The sequence below is a fragment of the Crocodylus siamensis genome, chromosome 3 (assembly GCF_052110815.1).
Source record: "Crocodylus siamensis isolate JL-2025a chromosome 3, ASM5211081v1, whole genome shotgun sequence".
In the NCBI taxonomy this organism is placed as follows: Eukaryota; Metazoa; Chordata; order Crocodylia; family Crocodylidae; genus Crocodylus; species Crocodylus siamensis.
In genome coordinates, this window is record NC_143397.1 from 241,508,072 (window position 1) to 241,521,656 (window position 13,585).

General features: G+C 42.4%; 1 protein-coding gene across 15 annotated transcripts in view; it reads right to left on the reverse strand.

The window, feature by feature from the left end:
• The window catches only part of MTSS1 (MTSS I-BAR domain containing 1), a 169,767-nt gene that overhangs the window by 134,712 nt on the left and 21,470 nt on the right, over nucleotides 1–13,585 (reverse strand). For all 15 annotated transcript variants that reach the window (XM_090040631.1, XM_090040625.1, XM_090040621.1 and 12 more), the window contains exons 2-3: nucleotides 11,023–11,084; nucleotides 7,093–7,166 (exon numbers count right to left, since the gene is read on the reverse strand). In XM_090040631.1, coding sequence (XP_089896757.1) covers nucleotides 7,093–7,166; nucleotides 11,023–11,084 — 136 coding nt within the window. The remainder of the gene's footprint in view (nucleotides 1–7,092; nucleotides 7,167–11,022; nucleotides 11,085–13,585) is intronic.

Below are 13,585 nucleotides of genomic sequence, written 5' to 3' on the forward strand. Positions count from 1 at the left end.
CTGCTGCAGAGCTCTCAGGAAAGAGGACAGTATTAGAAGTTACTGAGCTGCATATCTATACATAAAAAGGAAAGAGAACAGGATGGACAGGCAGCACTGTGCTCCTCCCATCTGCCTTCAATAGGCATTTTCTTAGCATCATGGGTTGCGCACACACACACACACACACACACTTTTTAAATTAATTTGTAATACAGATGCATGCTATAGAACAGATTGTATGTATTACCAGGCTTACATGAACATTACCCAACAAATTAAATTGGGCCCCATAGGGTTTTTTGTTTTGTTCTGTTTTTTTTTTTTTTTTTTTTGGAGGTGGGGGTTGCATTTTTATGATGTATAAACAGCAGCTTATTGAATAAAACCTTTAATACTTTGAATGGCTTGCTTAATACCTTTGAAGTACACACATAAAAGCACCATTTGATAGGGGAGGCAAAGAGAGAGGGAGGAGCAATGGAGAAAATAAGTATGTATACTGCCAGCTCTTACGGTAAATGTTAAACAGAAACAAAGATAATGACAGCAATGTTACTGACAGATGAGTTGGTCGATAAGAAGTTGCGGGGGGGAGGGGGAAATATGACACGGACACATGAACTTATACGCTCAAAGTGACTCCACCCATCAACCTTATTTCTCCCCCCCTACTTTGTGTGATGTCATTTATACACTAGCTGTCGAATCACTGGAAACTTCCATAGGAGCTGGCTGAAAACAAACCTTTCATGAAAACTTCCACCAAAGCTAAATCCCATTTTTATGACCATTTGAAAATGGCATTTTAAAAATATATTGCACTGTGTGAAGGAGAGGTGTATGCTTTGCAGGGTCTGTTAAGATGAAGAAGAAACTAGCATCATGATCCTCCAAATAAGATTGCCCACAGAAAAGCTCAGAACTGCTGCATAATTAAACCATTCAGAAACTCGTTCATCTGCTAATAGCAAACACTGGCATGGATATTTAAAGAAACTTCAATAGAGAAGGGGAAAAAAACCCACTAAAGCAAAGTAGGTATTGGAGGACTCATTAGCAACTGCAGTTTGATGATCAATTGTTAGCTTCAGGGTAAATCACAAAACTTTCAAATAGTCTTCCCATATATCTGCTAAATTTACACCCACCAAAAAAAAAAAAAAAAAAAACTCAGAAGAGCTAGGGGGTGGGTAATTAATAAAATTTGCAGGCTCTCCTATGACTTTTCAATAAAGCAGTTGTGAAAAATATCACTGTAAACTCTGAAACAATACCATAACATATTAAGTAAATTACTCTTCTTTCACCTACATTTAAGTTTAATTCCAGCACCAGTCAAGGACGACAGAGCAAAGGAAGAGAGAATTGAGTATACACATAGAACAGCAATCCAACATCCCTATTCATACTTAATTCATACTCTGCTCAAATATTGTTGATGTTGTGTTTACAAACACAAGTATGCTGGCATTCTTCTGCCATAAGAAAATGTAGTAGGACCACATCAGAGTCATTTGGGAAAGACAAGTACACAAGACTGGCTTAGCAGAAGAGTACCATATTTTCACATTTAACCTGCACCTTCTCCTCCAAAACCAGCTGGGGAAAATCGGGGTGTGCAATCTATGCAAGAAAAAGGGATACCAAATGTGGAAACTGGGGCAAGGAGAAGGGACGCAGAGCAGTGGCAGCATTATTTACTGTGGCTCTGGGAGCCACAGCAGACAACGTTGCCACTTTTTCCCCTTCATTCCTCCACCCCACCACTAATTTTCCAGACCCATGTGGACCCTCCTGTCCCATCCATGCACTGGATCAGGTCTGCATGCAGGGCTGGTCCACAGCCAGACTCAGCACTTTGAGTTCAACCCAGCACACTGCCCCAGACTTGGCATGTCAGCTTCAACCCTCCACGACAGCTCTGGAGCAGGTGCAGGCAGTTATTTTGGCTGGAGGGCAACATAAGTTTTGCTCAGCTGTCAAGGACAGCACATGCAAAGTCTTTTAGAAGGTATCATTTTAACAATTTATAGATAAACAAATCATACACTAAAATTCAAACATCTACTATAGCACTTCAATTTTATTTAAAAAAGTAAATTTTATTCCCATTTGTTTTCAGGTACAGTGTATATAGAGGCACAATTGCATAATAGCTCAAAATAAAGTCTTACTCTTGTATACGGCAGGGGTGGAGGGGGCTGCATGTGCAACACAGCTCATCCAGGTGCTGCAGTGCACGTGCGGTCTGCAGCTGCCCCCATGACGCTCTGCATGGGGCTAAACCCTGCCCACTCCCACCTGGAGCCGCCAGCGCAGCGCTCCCACCCGTGCCCCCGCCAGCATGTGCGCTTCCCCAGCAGGGCTGCTCCTAGTGGGGCTGCAGCCGCCTGAGTGCTGCTTGGCTCCCCACACCATCCCCAGTGGCTCCCCCTCCTACGCCACTTCAGGCATGGGGGAAGCAACAGCTGGGAGGCTCTTGCCCAATGCACAGGCCTCCAGCACCACCTCCCACCCATTTGGCTGCTCATTGCGCTGGGTGGGGAGATGCGAATCTTTTCTATAGACAGCTTTAAGGAAAAAAAAGGCTGCATATTACATTCAGGGACTTGGTACATACAAGAATATACAGCGTTAGCATTTTAGAGTTCCTCAGAACGGTCATTTCCCCTTCAGTGTGCTAAATTTGCATTATAGCAGCTTCGTACCCATTCAAGAACACCAGAAAATTATTGGACCCATTCTAGTTCCTCTTCTCCTATCTTCAGTCAAATGCACAAGGACAACAGCAAGCATTGCAAAATTCAGATTCAGAAGTGGCTTTAGTGAATTAAAGGTGTTAGGTTTTTTTTAGATACTTTTCCTGGGATCCTGTTTTGACAGGAATTCTTCACCAGAGTTCACAGTGTTACTGTACATTTAATTGTGAAGGCCCTCAGATGCTGCATGGCTTTTTTAGGGTTATTTTTTTCAATTAAAAAACAAAACAGAACTGTGAGAACAGACGAAGTTCCTTTGTTATTAGTGGGATGAGCTGAATAGAAGCCATAGCGTTTTAAAATTATTTAATGCTTGTACTGCTGTAATCTTCCAAGCTAAATATTATCCCTAAGCACAGACAGGAACAAGAGAAGGGGAAGTACTTGAGGACAGCTCAACTTACAAGGTTTGGAAAGGAGCTGGTCAGTGACCCTGTTAAAACAGGAAGTGGCAGATGGCAAAAGCCAAAACTTTGTGAGGACATCTATCCCAGGTTAAATGTAACCTGATGTAGAAAGAGAAAGGGTTTTGTTAGTTGGTTGATTGGAGCTTGTTTCAGTTTGTTGGGTTTTTTTTTTGTTGCGGGGGGGGAGGGGGGGGGGGGGGAGGGGGTTGGTTGGTTAATGCAGCAGCAGGGAAACCCAGGTATTTTTACACGAGTAAGCACTGCAGCACTGGGCACTTTGAAAAGCACCACTGAGAAAATAGTGGCAGCACACTTTTGAACTAAAACAGCTACAAGGTGTTTTAATTCAAAAGCGCGCTGACATGCATTTCACCGCTTACACAACTGCACACCGTGCAGCGCAATTCGCCTCCGCTCATGCATGGAGCAGACTCGATTAATGAAGTCTGCTCCGATGTGACGGATCTCCGGTGAATCACAAGGGGGAAAAAAAAAACAAAACAAAAAAGTGTGTATAAATGCCCCTAAGGTTTTGAACACCTTCAACTCCTACTGAAATCACTCGACATTCCCAGCATCATCCCTCCCATATTAGAATAGTCTAGAATTAAAAAAAAAAAAAAAGACATTTATATCAAATGAACGTGCAGGTAAAATAATTTAGCTGACACAATCACTGAGTTTGCCTAGACTAGGGTAGAAGTTGTATTTTTCACGTGGCAGCACTTATGCTCTTCCCATGATCCTATTTTTTTTTTCCTGCTAAAACAACTCAGAAGTAAATAACATCAATATTAAAACTCTACAGTGAACAGGACCACAAGGTCCAGTCTGTATGTACGAGTTTACTACGCACAATAATGAACCACTCCACATTCACTAGGTCCTTCCTAATTTAAGAGCCAGCAAGTATAGGACAACACAGGGTACTGGAGGTCACAGCCCCCTAGTTTTATTATCTGAAACTCACCCCTTGAGCATCTCCACCCCAAAGATGCCAGCTCTGAGCAAAAACATAAAACTGCAGCAGACAAAATTGAGCTCAGAGGGCGGAAACAAGCAGAGGATTGCAATTCAACAGATAGCAGACTTGGTGTTGTACCTAATGAGATTAAGACCAGAAACCACCAATCACACTTCACCCTTAGGTAACTGCAACACTCTTAGTTTTCCTCTGCATATGTATGCATGCATGTGCGCACACATTTTTCTCCCCTCTAAAGCTAATGCTGATGCAAACAGATTAAAGAGTAGCCAGAGAGGGCTACTGCTGACTGACTGTGATAAAATGCTTTCATCAGCTAGAAGACTGGGTCTTAAAATAACATGTAGCTTCCAGTAAAACTATAAAGCAATTACAACTAAAAACCAGCGCACAGCTTCACAACACTTTAATCACACCACTTCCCATTAGTTAATAACACTGCCCCTCCAAAATAATGCTGATCCAGATGCCTATTACTTAAAAGCTCCCCCACCCACCATAGTATCTGTTAACACAATGACAACGTATAGCTGCAATTTAGAGCATACCCATCTCTAAACCCTCTCTCCTGGCAAATTTTTTTTTAAAACCTTGCAACCAGTATGCCACCGTTCTTGTATTTTACATGCAATGTTATTACCAAAAAAAAAAAAAAAAAAAAAAAAAAAAAAAAAAAAAGAAGAAGAGTTACATCCCTTCTTGTAAGAAAATGAATATTGCTAACATCACTTCATGTAATCGCTCACAGTTGTAATGTTACCATTTGTTCTTCTTCACGTAAAATCTATACTACAGCCTTAACCACAGGTCTAATACCTATATGCACTGGTCAAGAGCCACAGTGCACAGAAACAAAAAAAACCCCAAAACTAAAACAAAGCGAAACAAAAAACAGACAGCAATATTTATTAAGGTATCTAACTCTTCAAGGAAGGAAACCGCAGACAGGAAAAGAACCACCCATGTCACAACAGAAAATTCTCACTCTCAAAATCTCTCACATCTATGCCTACTTTTGAAGAACTTAATCAAGTCAAGGAGCTGCCATTAACACAAATGGCTTCAGGATTTCAAGTCCTGTTTACAGTAAAATATAAATAAAAAACCCACAAAACCTGAGGAGTCATGCTAGATAAAGAACCTCAAGAACGCCCCTTGATGATTACCATACAACAGGCTAGTCTCTGCTTCGAAGGGGAAAGGAGTGGGGGAGCAAAAGGATAAAACACAAAAAGAGAAGAGCCAGTAACTTGGAATTTTTGATTCTGTGCCCAGAACATCAGTTTCTAAAAATAAGACAAAATTCCCTTCTATCATTTCAGCTGAGGAAGGCGGAAGGGCAGAACAGAGCAGCTATACAACTTCAGCAGGATGAATTTACAGAGCTCCTTTTGTAAAGGATGTATTCAAAAAGATACGACAAAGGGACGTGATGCGTGTCAGACATTTCAAATCATAACGGAAGGTTTAAAATAACCTGCAGTGACCTGCACAAATCGTGTTATTTAGGTTCTTTTGTTCAGTCTAGAACTCATATCCTCCTAAAGAAAAGGACCATCTCATTCAAGGATGTTCATTAACCCACTAAACATGGGCCAGGAGCAGAGAAGCTAGAGTCTGAATTTTTTCTCTTCCCCTCCCCCCACCACTCTCCCTTCTTTTTTGAAGAAACAAGCCAGAAGTAAGGACCCACAGTGTTTCAGGGCCCTAAAACAAGTTTTTCAGCCTGGCCTCTGTCTCCAGTTTGGTCTCTTTTCTGCAGCGTACAAAACAGCTCTATCAGAGCTGGCCTGATGTCTGACCTGCATGAGCTACACAATTTGTTTCTAAGTTAGTATACTGCAACAATTTACACTAATACCATAAAATCTGGATCGCCAGATTTATTATACTATTTGGCACTCGTTTCAACTGTTACTATTCCAACTCAGAAGAAGTGTGGCTTAGATAGCACATCACTAATGAACTCTCACACTAGTGATGCAGTATTATCAGAGAGTTAAATATGTATGTTTAACTCGTATGCGAGTTAAACCATGTATTTTTTATATACACACACTTTTTTTTATATTTATATCATGGATGTATTAGGATCAAACAAAAACAAAATGCTCTAACCAGAAGCTATTGAAAGCTATGCACTGAATGGCTGTACATTTGTTTTGGAACAGTTTGTCAGCGATAAAACCTTCCTGGACACAGCACCCACAAGAAATACCCAACTTCTGCAGGGACATCCAAAGGCCTTCGGCATAGATAGGCAAGCTTTTACTCTCCCACTGACCCAGGATCCCCAGCTGCAAATCATTTGACTTTTACCTAGTCATAGAAAACGCTTGCAATTGCCCCATATACACTTCATTCCCTTTCAAAGGCAAAGAGAACTAATTTTGGCCATTAATGGGCAGACAGAAAAAAGGGGGGCTAGGAGGAATGATAAGGGAGATTTGTTCCAGAAATAAAGTGCAGAAAACCGCCACAAATGTCTACCAACCCCAAGCTTCAGAATACAGGCCAGATTTTCAGCCGGTATAAGAACTGGCCCAGCTTTGCTGTCTTGCACCAATTTTCATCAGCTGATGATCTAGATGTACATCTCTTTTAAAGGTACTTAGAGGGCAAAGTGTCAGTTGGAGAAGAGACAGAGTTAGATAAATCTAGAGTTAAAATATTCTTCACTAACATGCAATTCAGACAGCAATTAAGAAATATTCAAATGATTTATGTCACCCATATTGTAGATTATAGGTTTCCATCTTTAAAAAAAAAAATAGTTCCAATCTCTCCTCATTTGCTACATTTTCAAAGCACAAGCCCATCTAACAGATGTCTAACAGATCTGCTTGTCAGTTGTAACAAGTTGGGCTTATCTTTTTTTTTTTTTTTTTTTTTATTACCACAAATGGTATAAAACCGCACACAGCATTCTGTTAAACTAAATATTGACACATCTGCTTACCACGTGTGTTAGTAGCCATGTCAGCCACTTTCTGAAAGGCATCCAAGAAGGCAGCAGCTGCTACTACTGTAGTCCTGAAATGCATACAGATAACAAAACATTAGCAATGTCTCATTGCTGCCTATTTAATTGTTGCCAAAAAACACATTCAGGCTTATAAAAAGAAGCAAAAGAAAAAAAAAAAAGCTAGCGTGAACTTGCAGAGGCAACAGTGTAACAAAAAGACCCCCTATTTTATGTGTGATTTTAGCCCACTCCCTCCATAATTTCTTAATCTCTTCCTTGCTTTGTGCTGGCACTATGGACTGTGCTCCAACCATGCTAATGCCATGCTGTGAATTGCACAGAACAGGTGCTATTTCAAAAGGATGCAGCCAGCCCCTTCTAGCTGATTTCATCTGATGAACTAATATTAAGCAGTCAAACATGAAAAAGAATCTAAACAAATTACACTACGCTAATTAAACTACAAATTAAAGACACTGCTATTTCCAGGAGACACTTGTACATTTTTAGGATAAATGCCCAGATTAAGGAGCGATAACCTCTCTGCAATCCCAGCCCAATCTCCTCCTGAAACAGGTCATTTCTGAGTTCTCATTTGCAGAGCATCTGCTTCCCTGCAAGAGGAAGGGATCTCTTCCAAGATTTCTCTTCACACCGTCTGGCAGTTTAGGGACTAATGAGAAACTACTCCGACTTCCTCTCTGGTTCCCTAGCCAGGGCCAACTGTTTTGTCATTTTCCCCCTCATAGGCAGACCAGCACTGAATCAGAATTGGCAGTCTTGGTTACTGGATACACCCCAATCTTTATCCCTGAAGTTCAAGCAGCCTTAATAGCCACACGAATACGTGTGCATACACATATTCTGGTATAGAAACCACGTAGCACCTACTAAAGAAAGCACAGGTGCCTGTACAGCTCAAGAAGAGACACAAAGCCATTACAAGCAAAAAAAACAAGCAAACAAAAGAAACCCAACCTCTCCCCCACAAAAAAAACCCACCAAACATATAGCTGTCTGGTACTGGTGACAGCAACACCACAAGTAAGTTCCACATGTCTTTCCCAAGAGACAAGGTGATGAACATGCAAGAGCCAGTGGTAGCAAATTCTAGCAAGACTAATCAAAACTCATCCCATCATGTAACAAGACCCCAATGAAGAGGGCTCACTAGCCATTGCCAGCCTCTGAGGATGCATATACCAAGAGGTAGCAGTGTGAGGACATGTCTACAGCACCTGTGAGCTGAGAGATTTCCTCCTTAGCTACAGAGCTGCTGCCTTGTTTTGTCCAGGAAATGAACTCAATTGGGTTCTCTGGTTTAAAGGACAAAAGACAACCTGCCCTTCATGCATGCTTCAAAACTGAGCATTATATCCATTTATCTAGAAAAAGTCTTAGAGGAGGGGTGGGCAAAATACAGCCCGCAAGGCCCCTAAAAAGGTTTAGAAAATTAAAATTTGTCCATCTTTGGTTCCCATCAAAAATGCGCTGCAGCCACTCACAGCCCACGTGGGGCTGCCTGTGCCTGCTCAGGACAGCCCCACACAGGCTGCAAGCGGCTGCAGCAGGGAGCACCAGCCACGAGGCGGGTGAGGGTCCCCTTTTCCCTGAACTCACCACCAGCTCCTCCCCTGCTGGGGAGCTGCACGTGGGGCTGGGGGCACTGGGGCTGGGATGCACAGGGTCCACAGTGTCCTGGAGCCAATGCCAGCAGGGCACAGAGCAGGGTGGCAGGAGTGCAGGGTCCCAGCCGGCAGGGGCTCTATGGAGCTGGGCCAGCTCCCCGCTCTCCCTGCTGGTGCAGCCTGCTCCCAGCTCCACAGACCCCTGCCAGCCTGCGCCCCACCAGTGCTGGCCCCAAGACATTGATCCCAAGACACTGGGACACTGGTCCCAAGATGGTGACCAGGGGGTGGGGCACCTGTCAAGGGACGGGTCTACCCATGTGGACCTCGACAGTTTGCCAAAACCGGGTAAGTGGTCCTCCACCCAAAATAATTGCCTGCCCCTGTCTTAGAGGTTATGGGCCCTGGACTCTTACTCTCAAAAAAGATGTATGGATTCCAATATCTAAATTCAGTTGTTCTAAATAAGTAGTTCTTAAGGGACCTACACACCCCAGGTGTGCGCCAAAGCTTTCCTCCTTCTGGTTTAGAGTCTGGGTATCCTGATTTAAATGAAACTAGGACAGGACTTCAGGGATAAAACAAACTGGGGCAGAGCAGTACTTCATCCTGATGGATTATCTCTATATCCCCAGGTAGGTAGATCTTATGTTCCTCCAGTGCACTAAGTTCTTTAGGTGTTCTGGGGAGGTAGGAAGATTGAAATGAGACCCAGACAGCCAAAGGCCCTTAAAGAGGAAAAGCACCCATTACATTTTTGTCCTCAAGGGTTTCATTTCTCATTCCAGTCCAAGGGTGAATGTTCTCCTAGCTACCACCCGAAAAAAGCAAGATACATTAGCAGAGAGCTGCACGAGGCCTGGAAGTGCTAAGAAAGGAGCTTTGTAGAGGAAGTTAAACATGTACAAGCAGGACGCATTTTCCTGAAGGTCTATTCCAGGTCTACCCTCCAATTACACCAAACAAAGTAGTCATATACAGCTGGACTACACCATTTAGGACTTTTCTCCTGCCTTCCCCATCTTCTCAAAGACAGGGTTTGAGGATCTCAAACAAAGGATGAGGAGTGAGCACAAATCACCCCAGGGCTGGCAGGGGAGAACTAGTAATCAAGAACCATAGTTTCCTTTAGCTAACTGCCAACGTTCATCTATGGGTTTGGATGCCCTTTTCACATCCAGACTGTATTCTTAGATTCTTTCCAAGTTGATGGGTTAAATTTTAAATCTCCAGACTGGAATCTCCTTAGAAAAACCTCTGACAGGAAAATACCAGAGAACCTCCCCTCAGCTAAGATGATAAATGCTTTCCCTTTTCAGAGGTAGGGGACAGGAAATGAAACGAAGATGTAAGACTGATGTTTCCCAGAAGAAAACCAGCAAATTCTTAGATGCTAAAGCTGCCCGTGGACAGACAGCCAAGATGCACACAGGCCAGCAGCTCCGAGAGGCTGGATGGATTTACAGAAGCAAGAATATATTCTACAAAATAATTAATTGTGCTGGAACTCGATTTCTCAGGAAACAAAAGTCAGTGTCCTGTCCCAAAGGAAGCTGCTGAAGATGTTCCTCAGTGCCTCAAGTTTTCAATTATAGTAACTGAGGCCTGGGTCCAAAAGCTCTTGTTCAAGGACGTTTCTGTGTTGAGCTGCTAAGCATCAGACAGGTCAGGAACGGAGCAGCAGGGAGCAGTCCGAGTTTGGAGGTGCCGTCTGAAGTCCCCGCTCTCTCTGAAGAATTTTACAGCAAGAACCTACGACACTGACCTAATGGCATGGACTGCCAGCAAGTAGAGGTGTCGTCCCCTTTCAGAGGAATGAAGACCGCGAGCGGGGAAGAGTTGTAACCATGGGCATACAAGTAGGCTCACATCGGCTCCAACCACAGATATTGCCCAGTACTTTAAAGTACAACGGGCATAGGGATATGCAATTCAATTTGAATGGCCTGCGCCCATATGAATGATACTGTGGCTGCTGTGGTTCCCCTGCTCTACCTGTGGCAGGTTAGGGTGGTACGTCTGTGTGGTGTCAGGGTTGACAGTAGTCTTATGTATAGCTTTGATTATGGTTTCTATAGGATGGTTTGGATATCAATGATCCTGCCTCAGGTGGGGGGCAGAACTAGATGACCTATGAAGGTCCCTACCGGGATCCCCTACTTCTTGGATCCCATGATGCTATGACTTTGACCCCAGAGTTATTTAATAAGTTATTGTGGTAGAAACATTCAATTTTCCCCCTTCATGCATACATATGTGGGGTGCAAGGGGTCTGGAGCGACTGAATGAAGCTTACCTCAGCTGAGACTGCAGCTTCCCCGCTTTATTTATAAAGTCTTCCCAAGCTGGGTAGCTTCCCTGCAAGAAAAGAAAGGAAACAACAACAAATGTCATTTTGGACATTCAAAGTTCATGCAATAAGACGACTGACTAAAGCAATAAATGTAGTCAGTTTCTGCTAATTAAGCCCTGAACACATTTTTCTAACAATTTATCTGCCACCTGGTTTAAACAAACACACGAACCTAAAAACAAGACTAAAACTTGTGTTGGTCCTCAATTTATGCAACCTATCTGTTGAACACAAGCAGCAGAGTGAATACTAAACATAATAGCCAGGAGACCAAGAGTCCATCAGAGACTTATGAGCCTAGAAAAGTCCATTAGAACCTGATTTTTAATATTTAAGTGTCTAAAGAACGTCTGACAATCCAGGTCTGAGGCCAGGGGGACTAAGGTTCTCCATCTGGGAAATGAAGATAGTATTACACTACCATATTTCACAAGGGTATCACGGAAATGAACAGCATTAAGAGACGACGAGCTGGGGTTGCATAACTATCTAAAGATAGAAGGCAGACTCCCAGTGCCTGTCACTGCACCTATTCCTTGTGGCAAATACCAGGTCCCAGATCTCCTTTCGAGAACTTCTCGTGCAATTGTGCCAAGTTACCAAAGGAAACCTCAAAAGCATCATCTCCCAAGGTAATGCTAGAAAGCTCAAACCAGAGAGGAGAAATACTGGCACAATGCAGAAGATGAGGCTCTTGCAACGGCTGGTTTTTACTTGTGAACTACTCCAGAAACAACTGCTACAACTGACCTGGGAAATGACTTCAGAACTAGAACTGGGAATGAGAAGGCCAATGATACTTTGGGGCAGTTCTTAAGTATATCAAGTCTTCCTTCTCCGAAACATCCTGTCAACTTTTTATGGCTTCTCAATATAAAAACCCTGACATTTTTTTTCCTTTTCATGGGGGCTGGAGAGGGAGTTATGAAAAAAGCAAAGCATACTAAACAAACAGTGTCAGCTTTTAAACTTTTCACAGAACCAACAAGCAAGTTCAAAGTCTTTGTTTTGACCAAGTCAAGAGAGCATCTACTCCAGAGTAGAGGTAACTTCATCTTTTGCTCGTCTTTCCCTCATCATCCTTAACGATACCAGTTGCCTGAGGGACAAAAAGCAAGGTTCATTTTACTACATGAGAAGACACTCACTCGCCCCAAAAAAAGGTATGGTTGAAGTTTAAGCAAGACAGATACCCAAAGCTAAAATTACTACATGCTACAAATGGAGTTGGGGTGGATAGATGTTATTAGCCTCAACAGGTGTCAATTGTTTCCATCAAATTGGACAGGAAAATACTTATTATTTGTATTACCGTAGTGCCCAGCAGCAAATTCCAGAGCAGTACACCATTAAGACAAAAGACAATAGATGGATACAGAGGAGATAAAATGGGAAAGAACGAGGAAACAACAAAACAATACTGTTTAGCATAATAGACCCTGGTATTAGCACACCACTGGCCCAATCATTGCCAAGCACCCTCCCCACCCACAAAAAGAGAAACAACAAACCAAATTAGTCTTCAGATAGGGCATTATAAACAGAGATCACCCCACCCTCTTGCATGAACTCTGTACCAGGACTGCCCTTTAACTTTTCTGCTTATTGACATACTTGGCAGCAAATCAAGTTGTTAGGATGTTAGGTCCCTTATTGTTCCTATTGCCTACAGTCCATCAGCTCGTAAGAATAAGAACCAGACCCAACTTTCCGTGGAAGCAACAACTCGAGCTCACGCCCTGATTCCAAGTGAAACAATGAGCATCTATCTCAATAAGTCTGACATGATTTGCACTTCCCAATAAAAACAGAGACCTAATAGAAGAGCTGACTTTTCACCCCAACATTTAAAAAAAAAAAAAAGCCATTTTATTTTTTGTTTGAATCTACAGTATACAAGGAGATAGGTACAAAAGAACGTAGTAGTTCCCACTCAAAAGTTTTGTAAAAATATACAATTTCATGTATAATTGTAACTCAAGAGTTCCCAAGGACAAAAAATTCCAAATATTATTTCAACTCAGCTTATTAAAGGCTCAGAAACTACGTTTTTGACAATACTTTGTTTTACATGGTTCGTGAACTGACTGGAATACATTCCCCATCTTTGAGAAACGTCAGCAGAGAAAGACCCCACCATGAAGCTTACCACACGATTAAATTTTCAAGATGTTCAGACACTTGAATCTGAAGGTAAAAAATCCTGACCCAGCTGAAGTTAACAGCTTTGGCACTAACTTTAAGGAAGATGGGATTTCACCGCAAGAGTTATTTCATGCAGTGCCTTCCAGTCAGCAAGGCCCAATCTTGTTCAACATGAAAGAAAATGGTCAGTTTTATAGTTTTCACATCCAGAGTTATATTGGAAACTTTGTTTTGTTCTGTTATAGCTAATGGCTCTGTGTGGTTTGCACTGGTATAACACAGGTTACACAAGAACTTTACCAAACCAAGGCCAGACTACACATCTGAAATGCAAGCATTTGAACTATTTATATACCTAAAA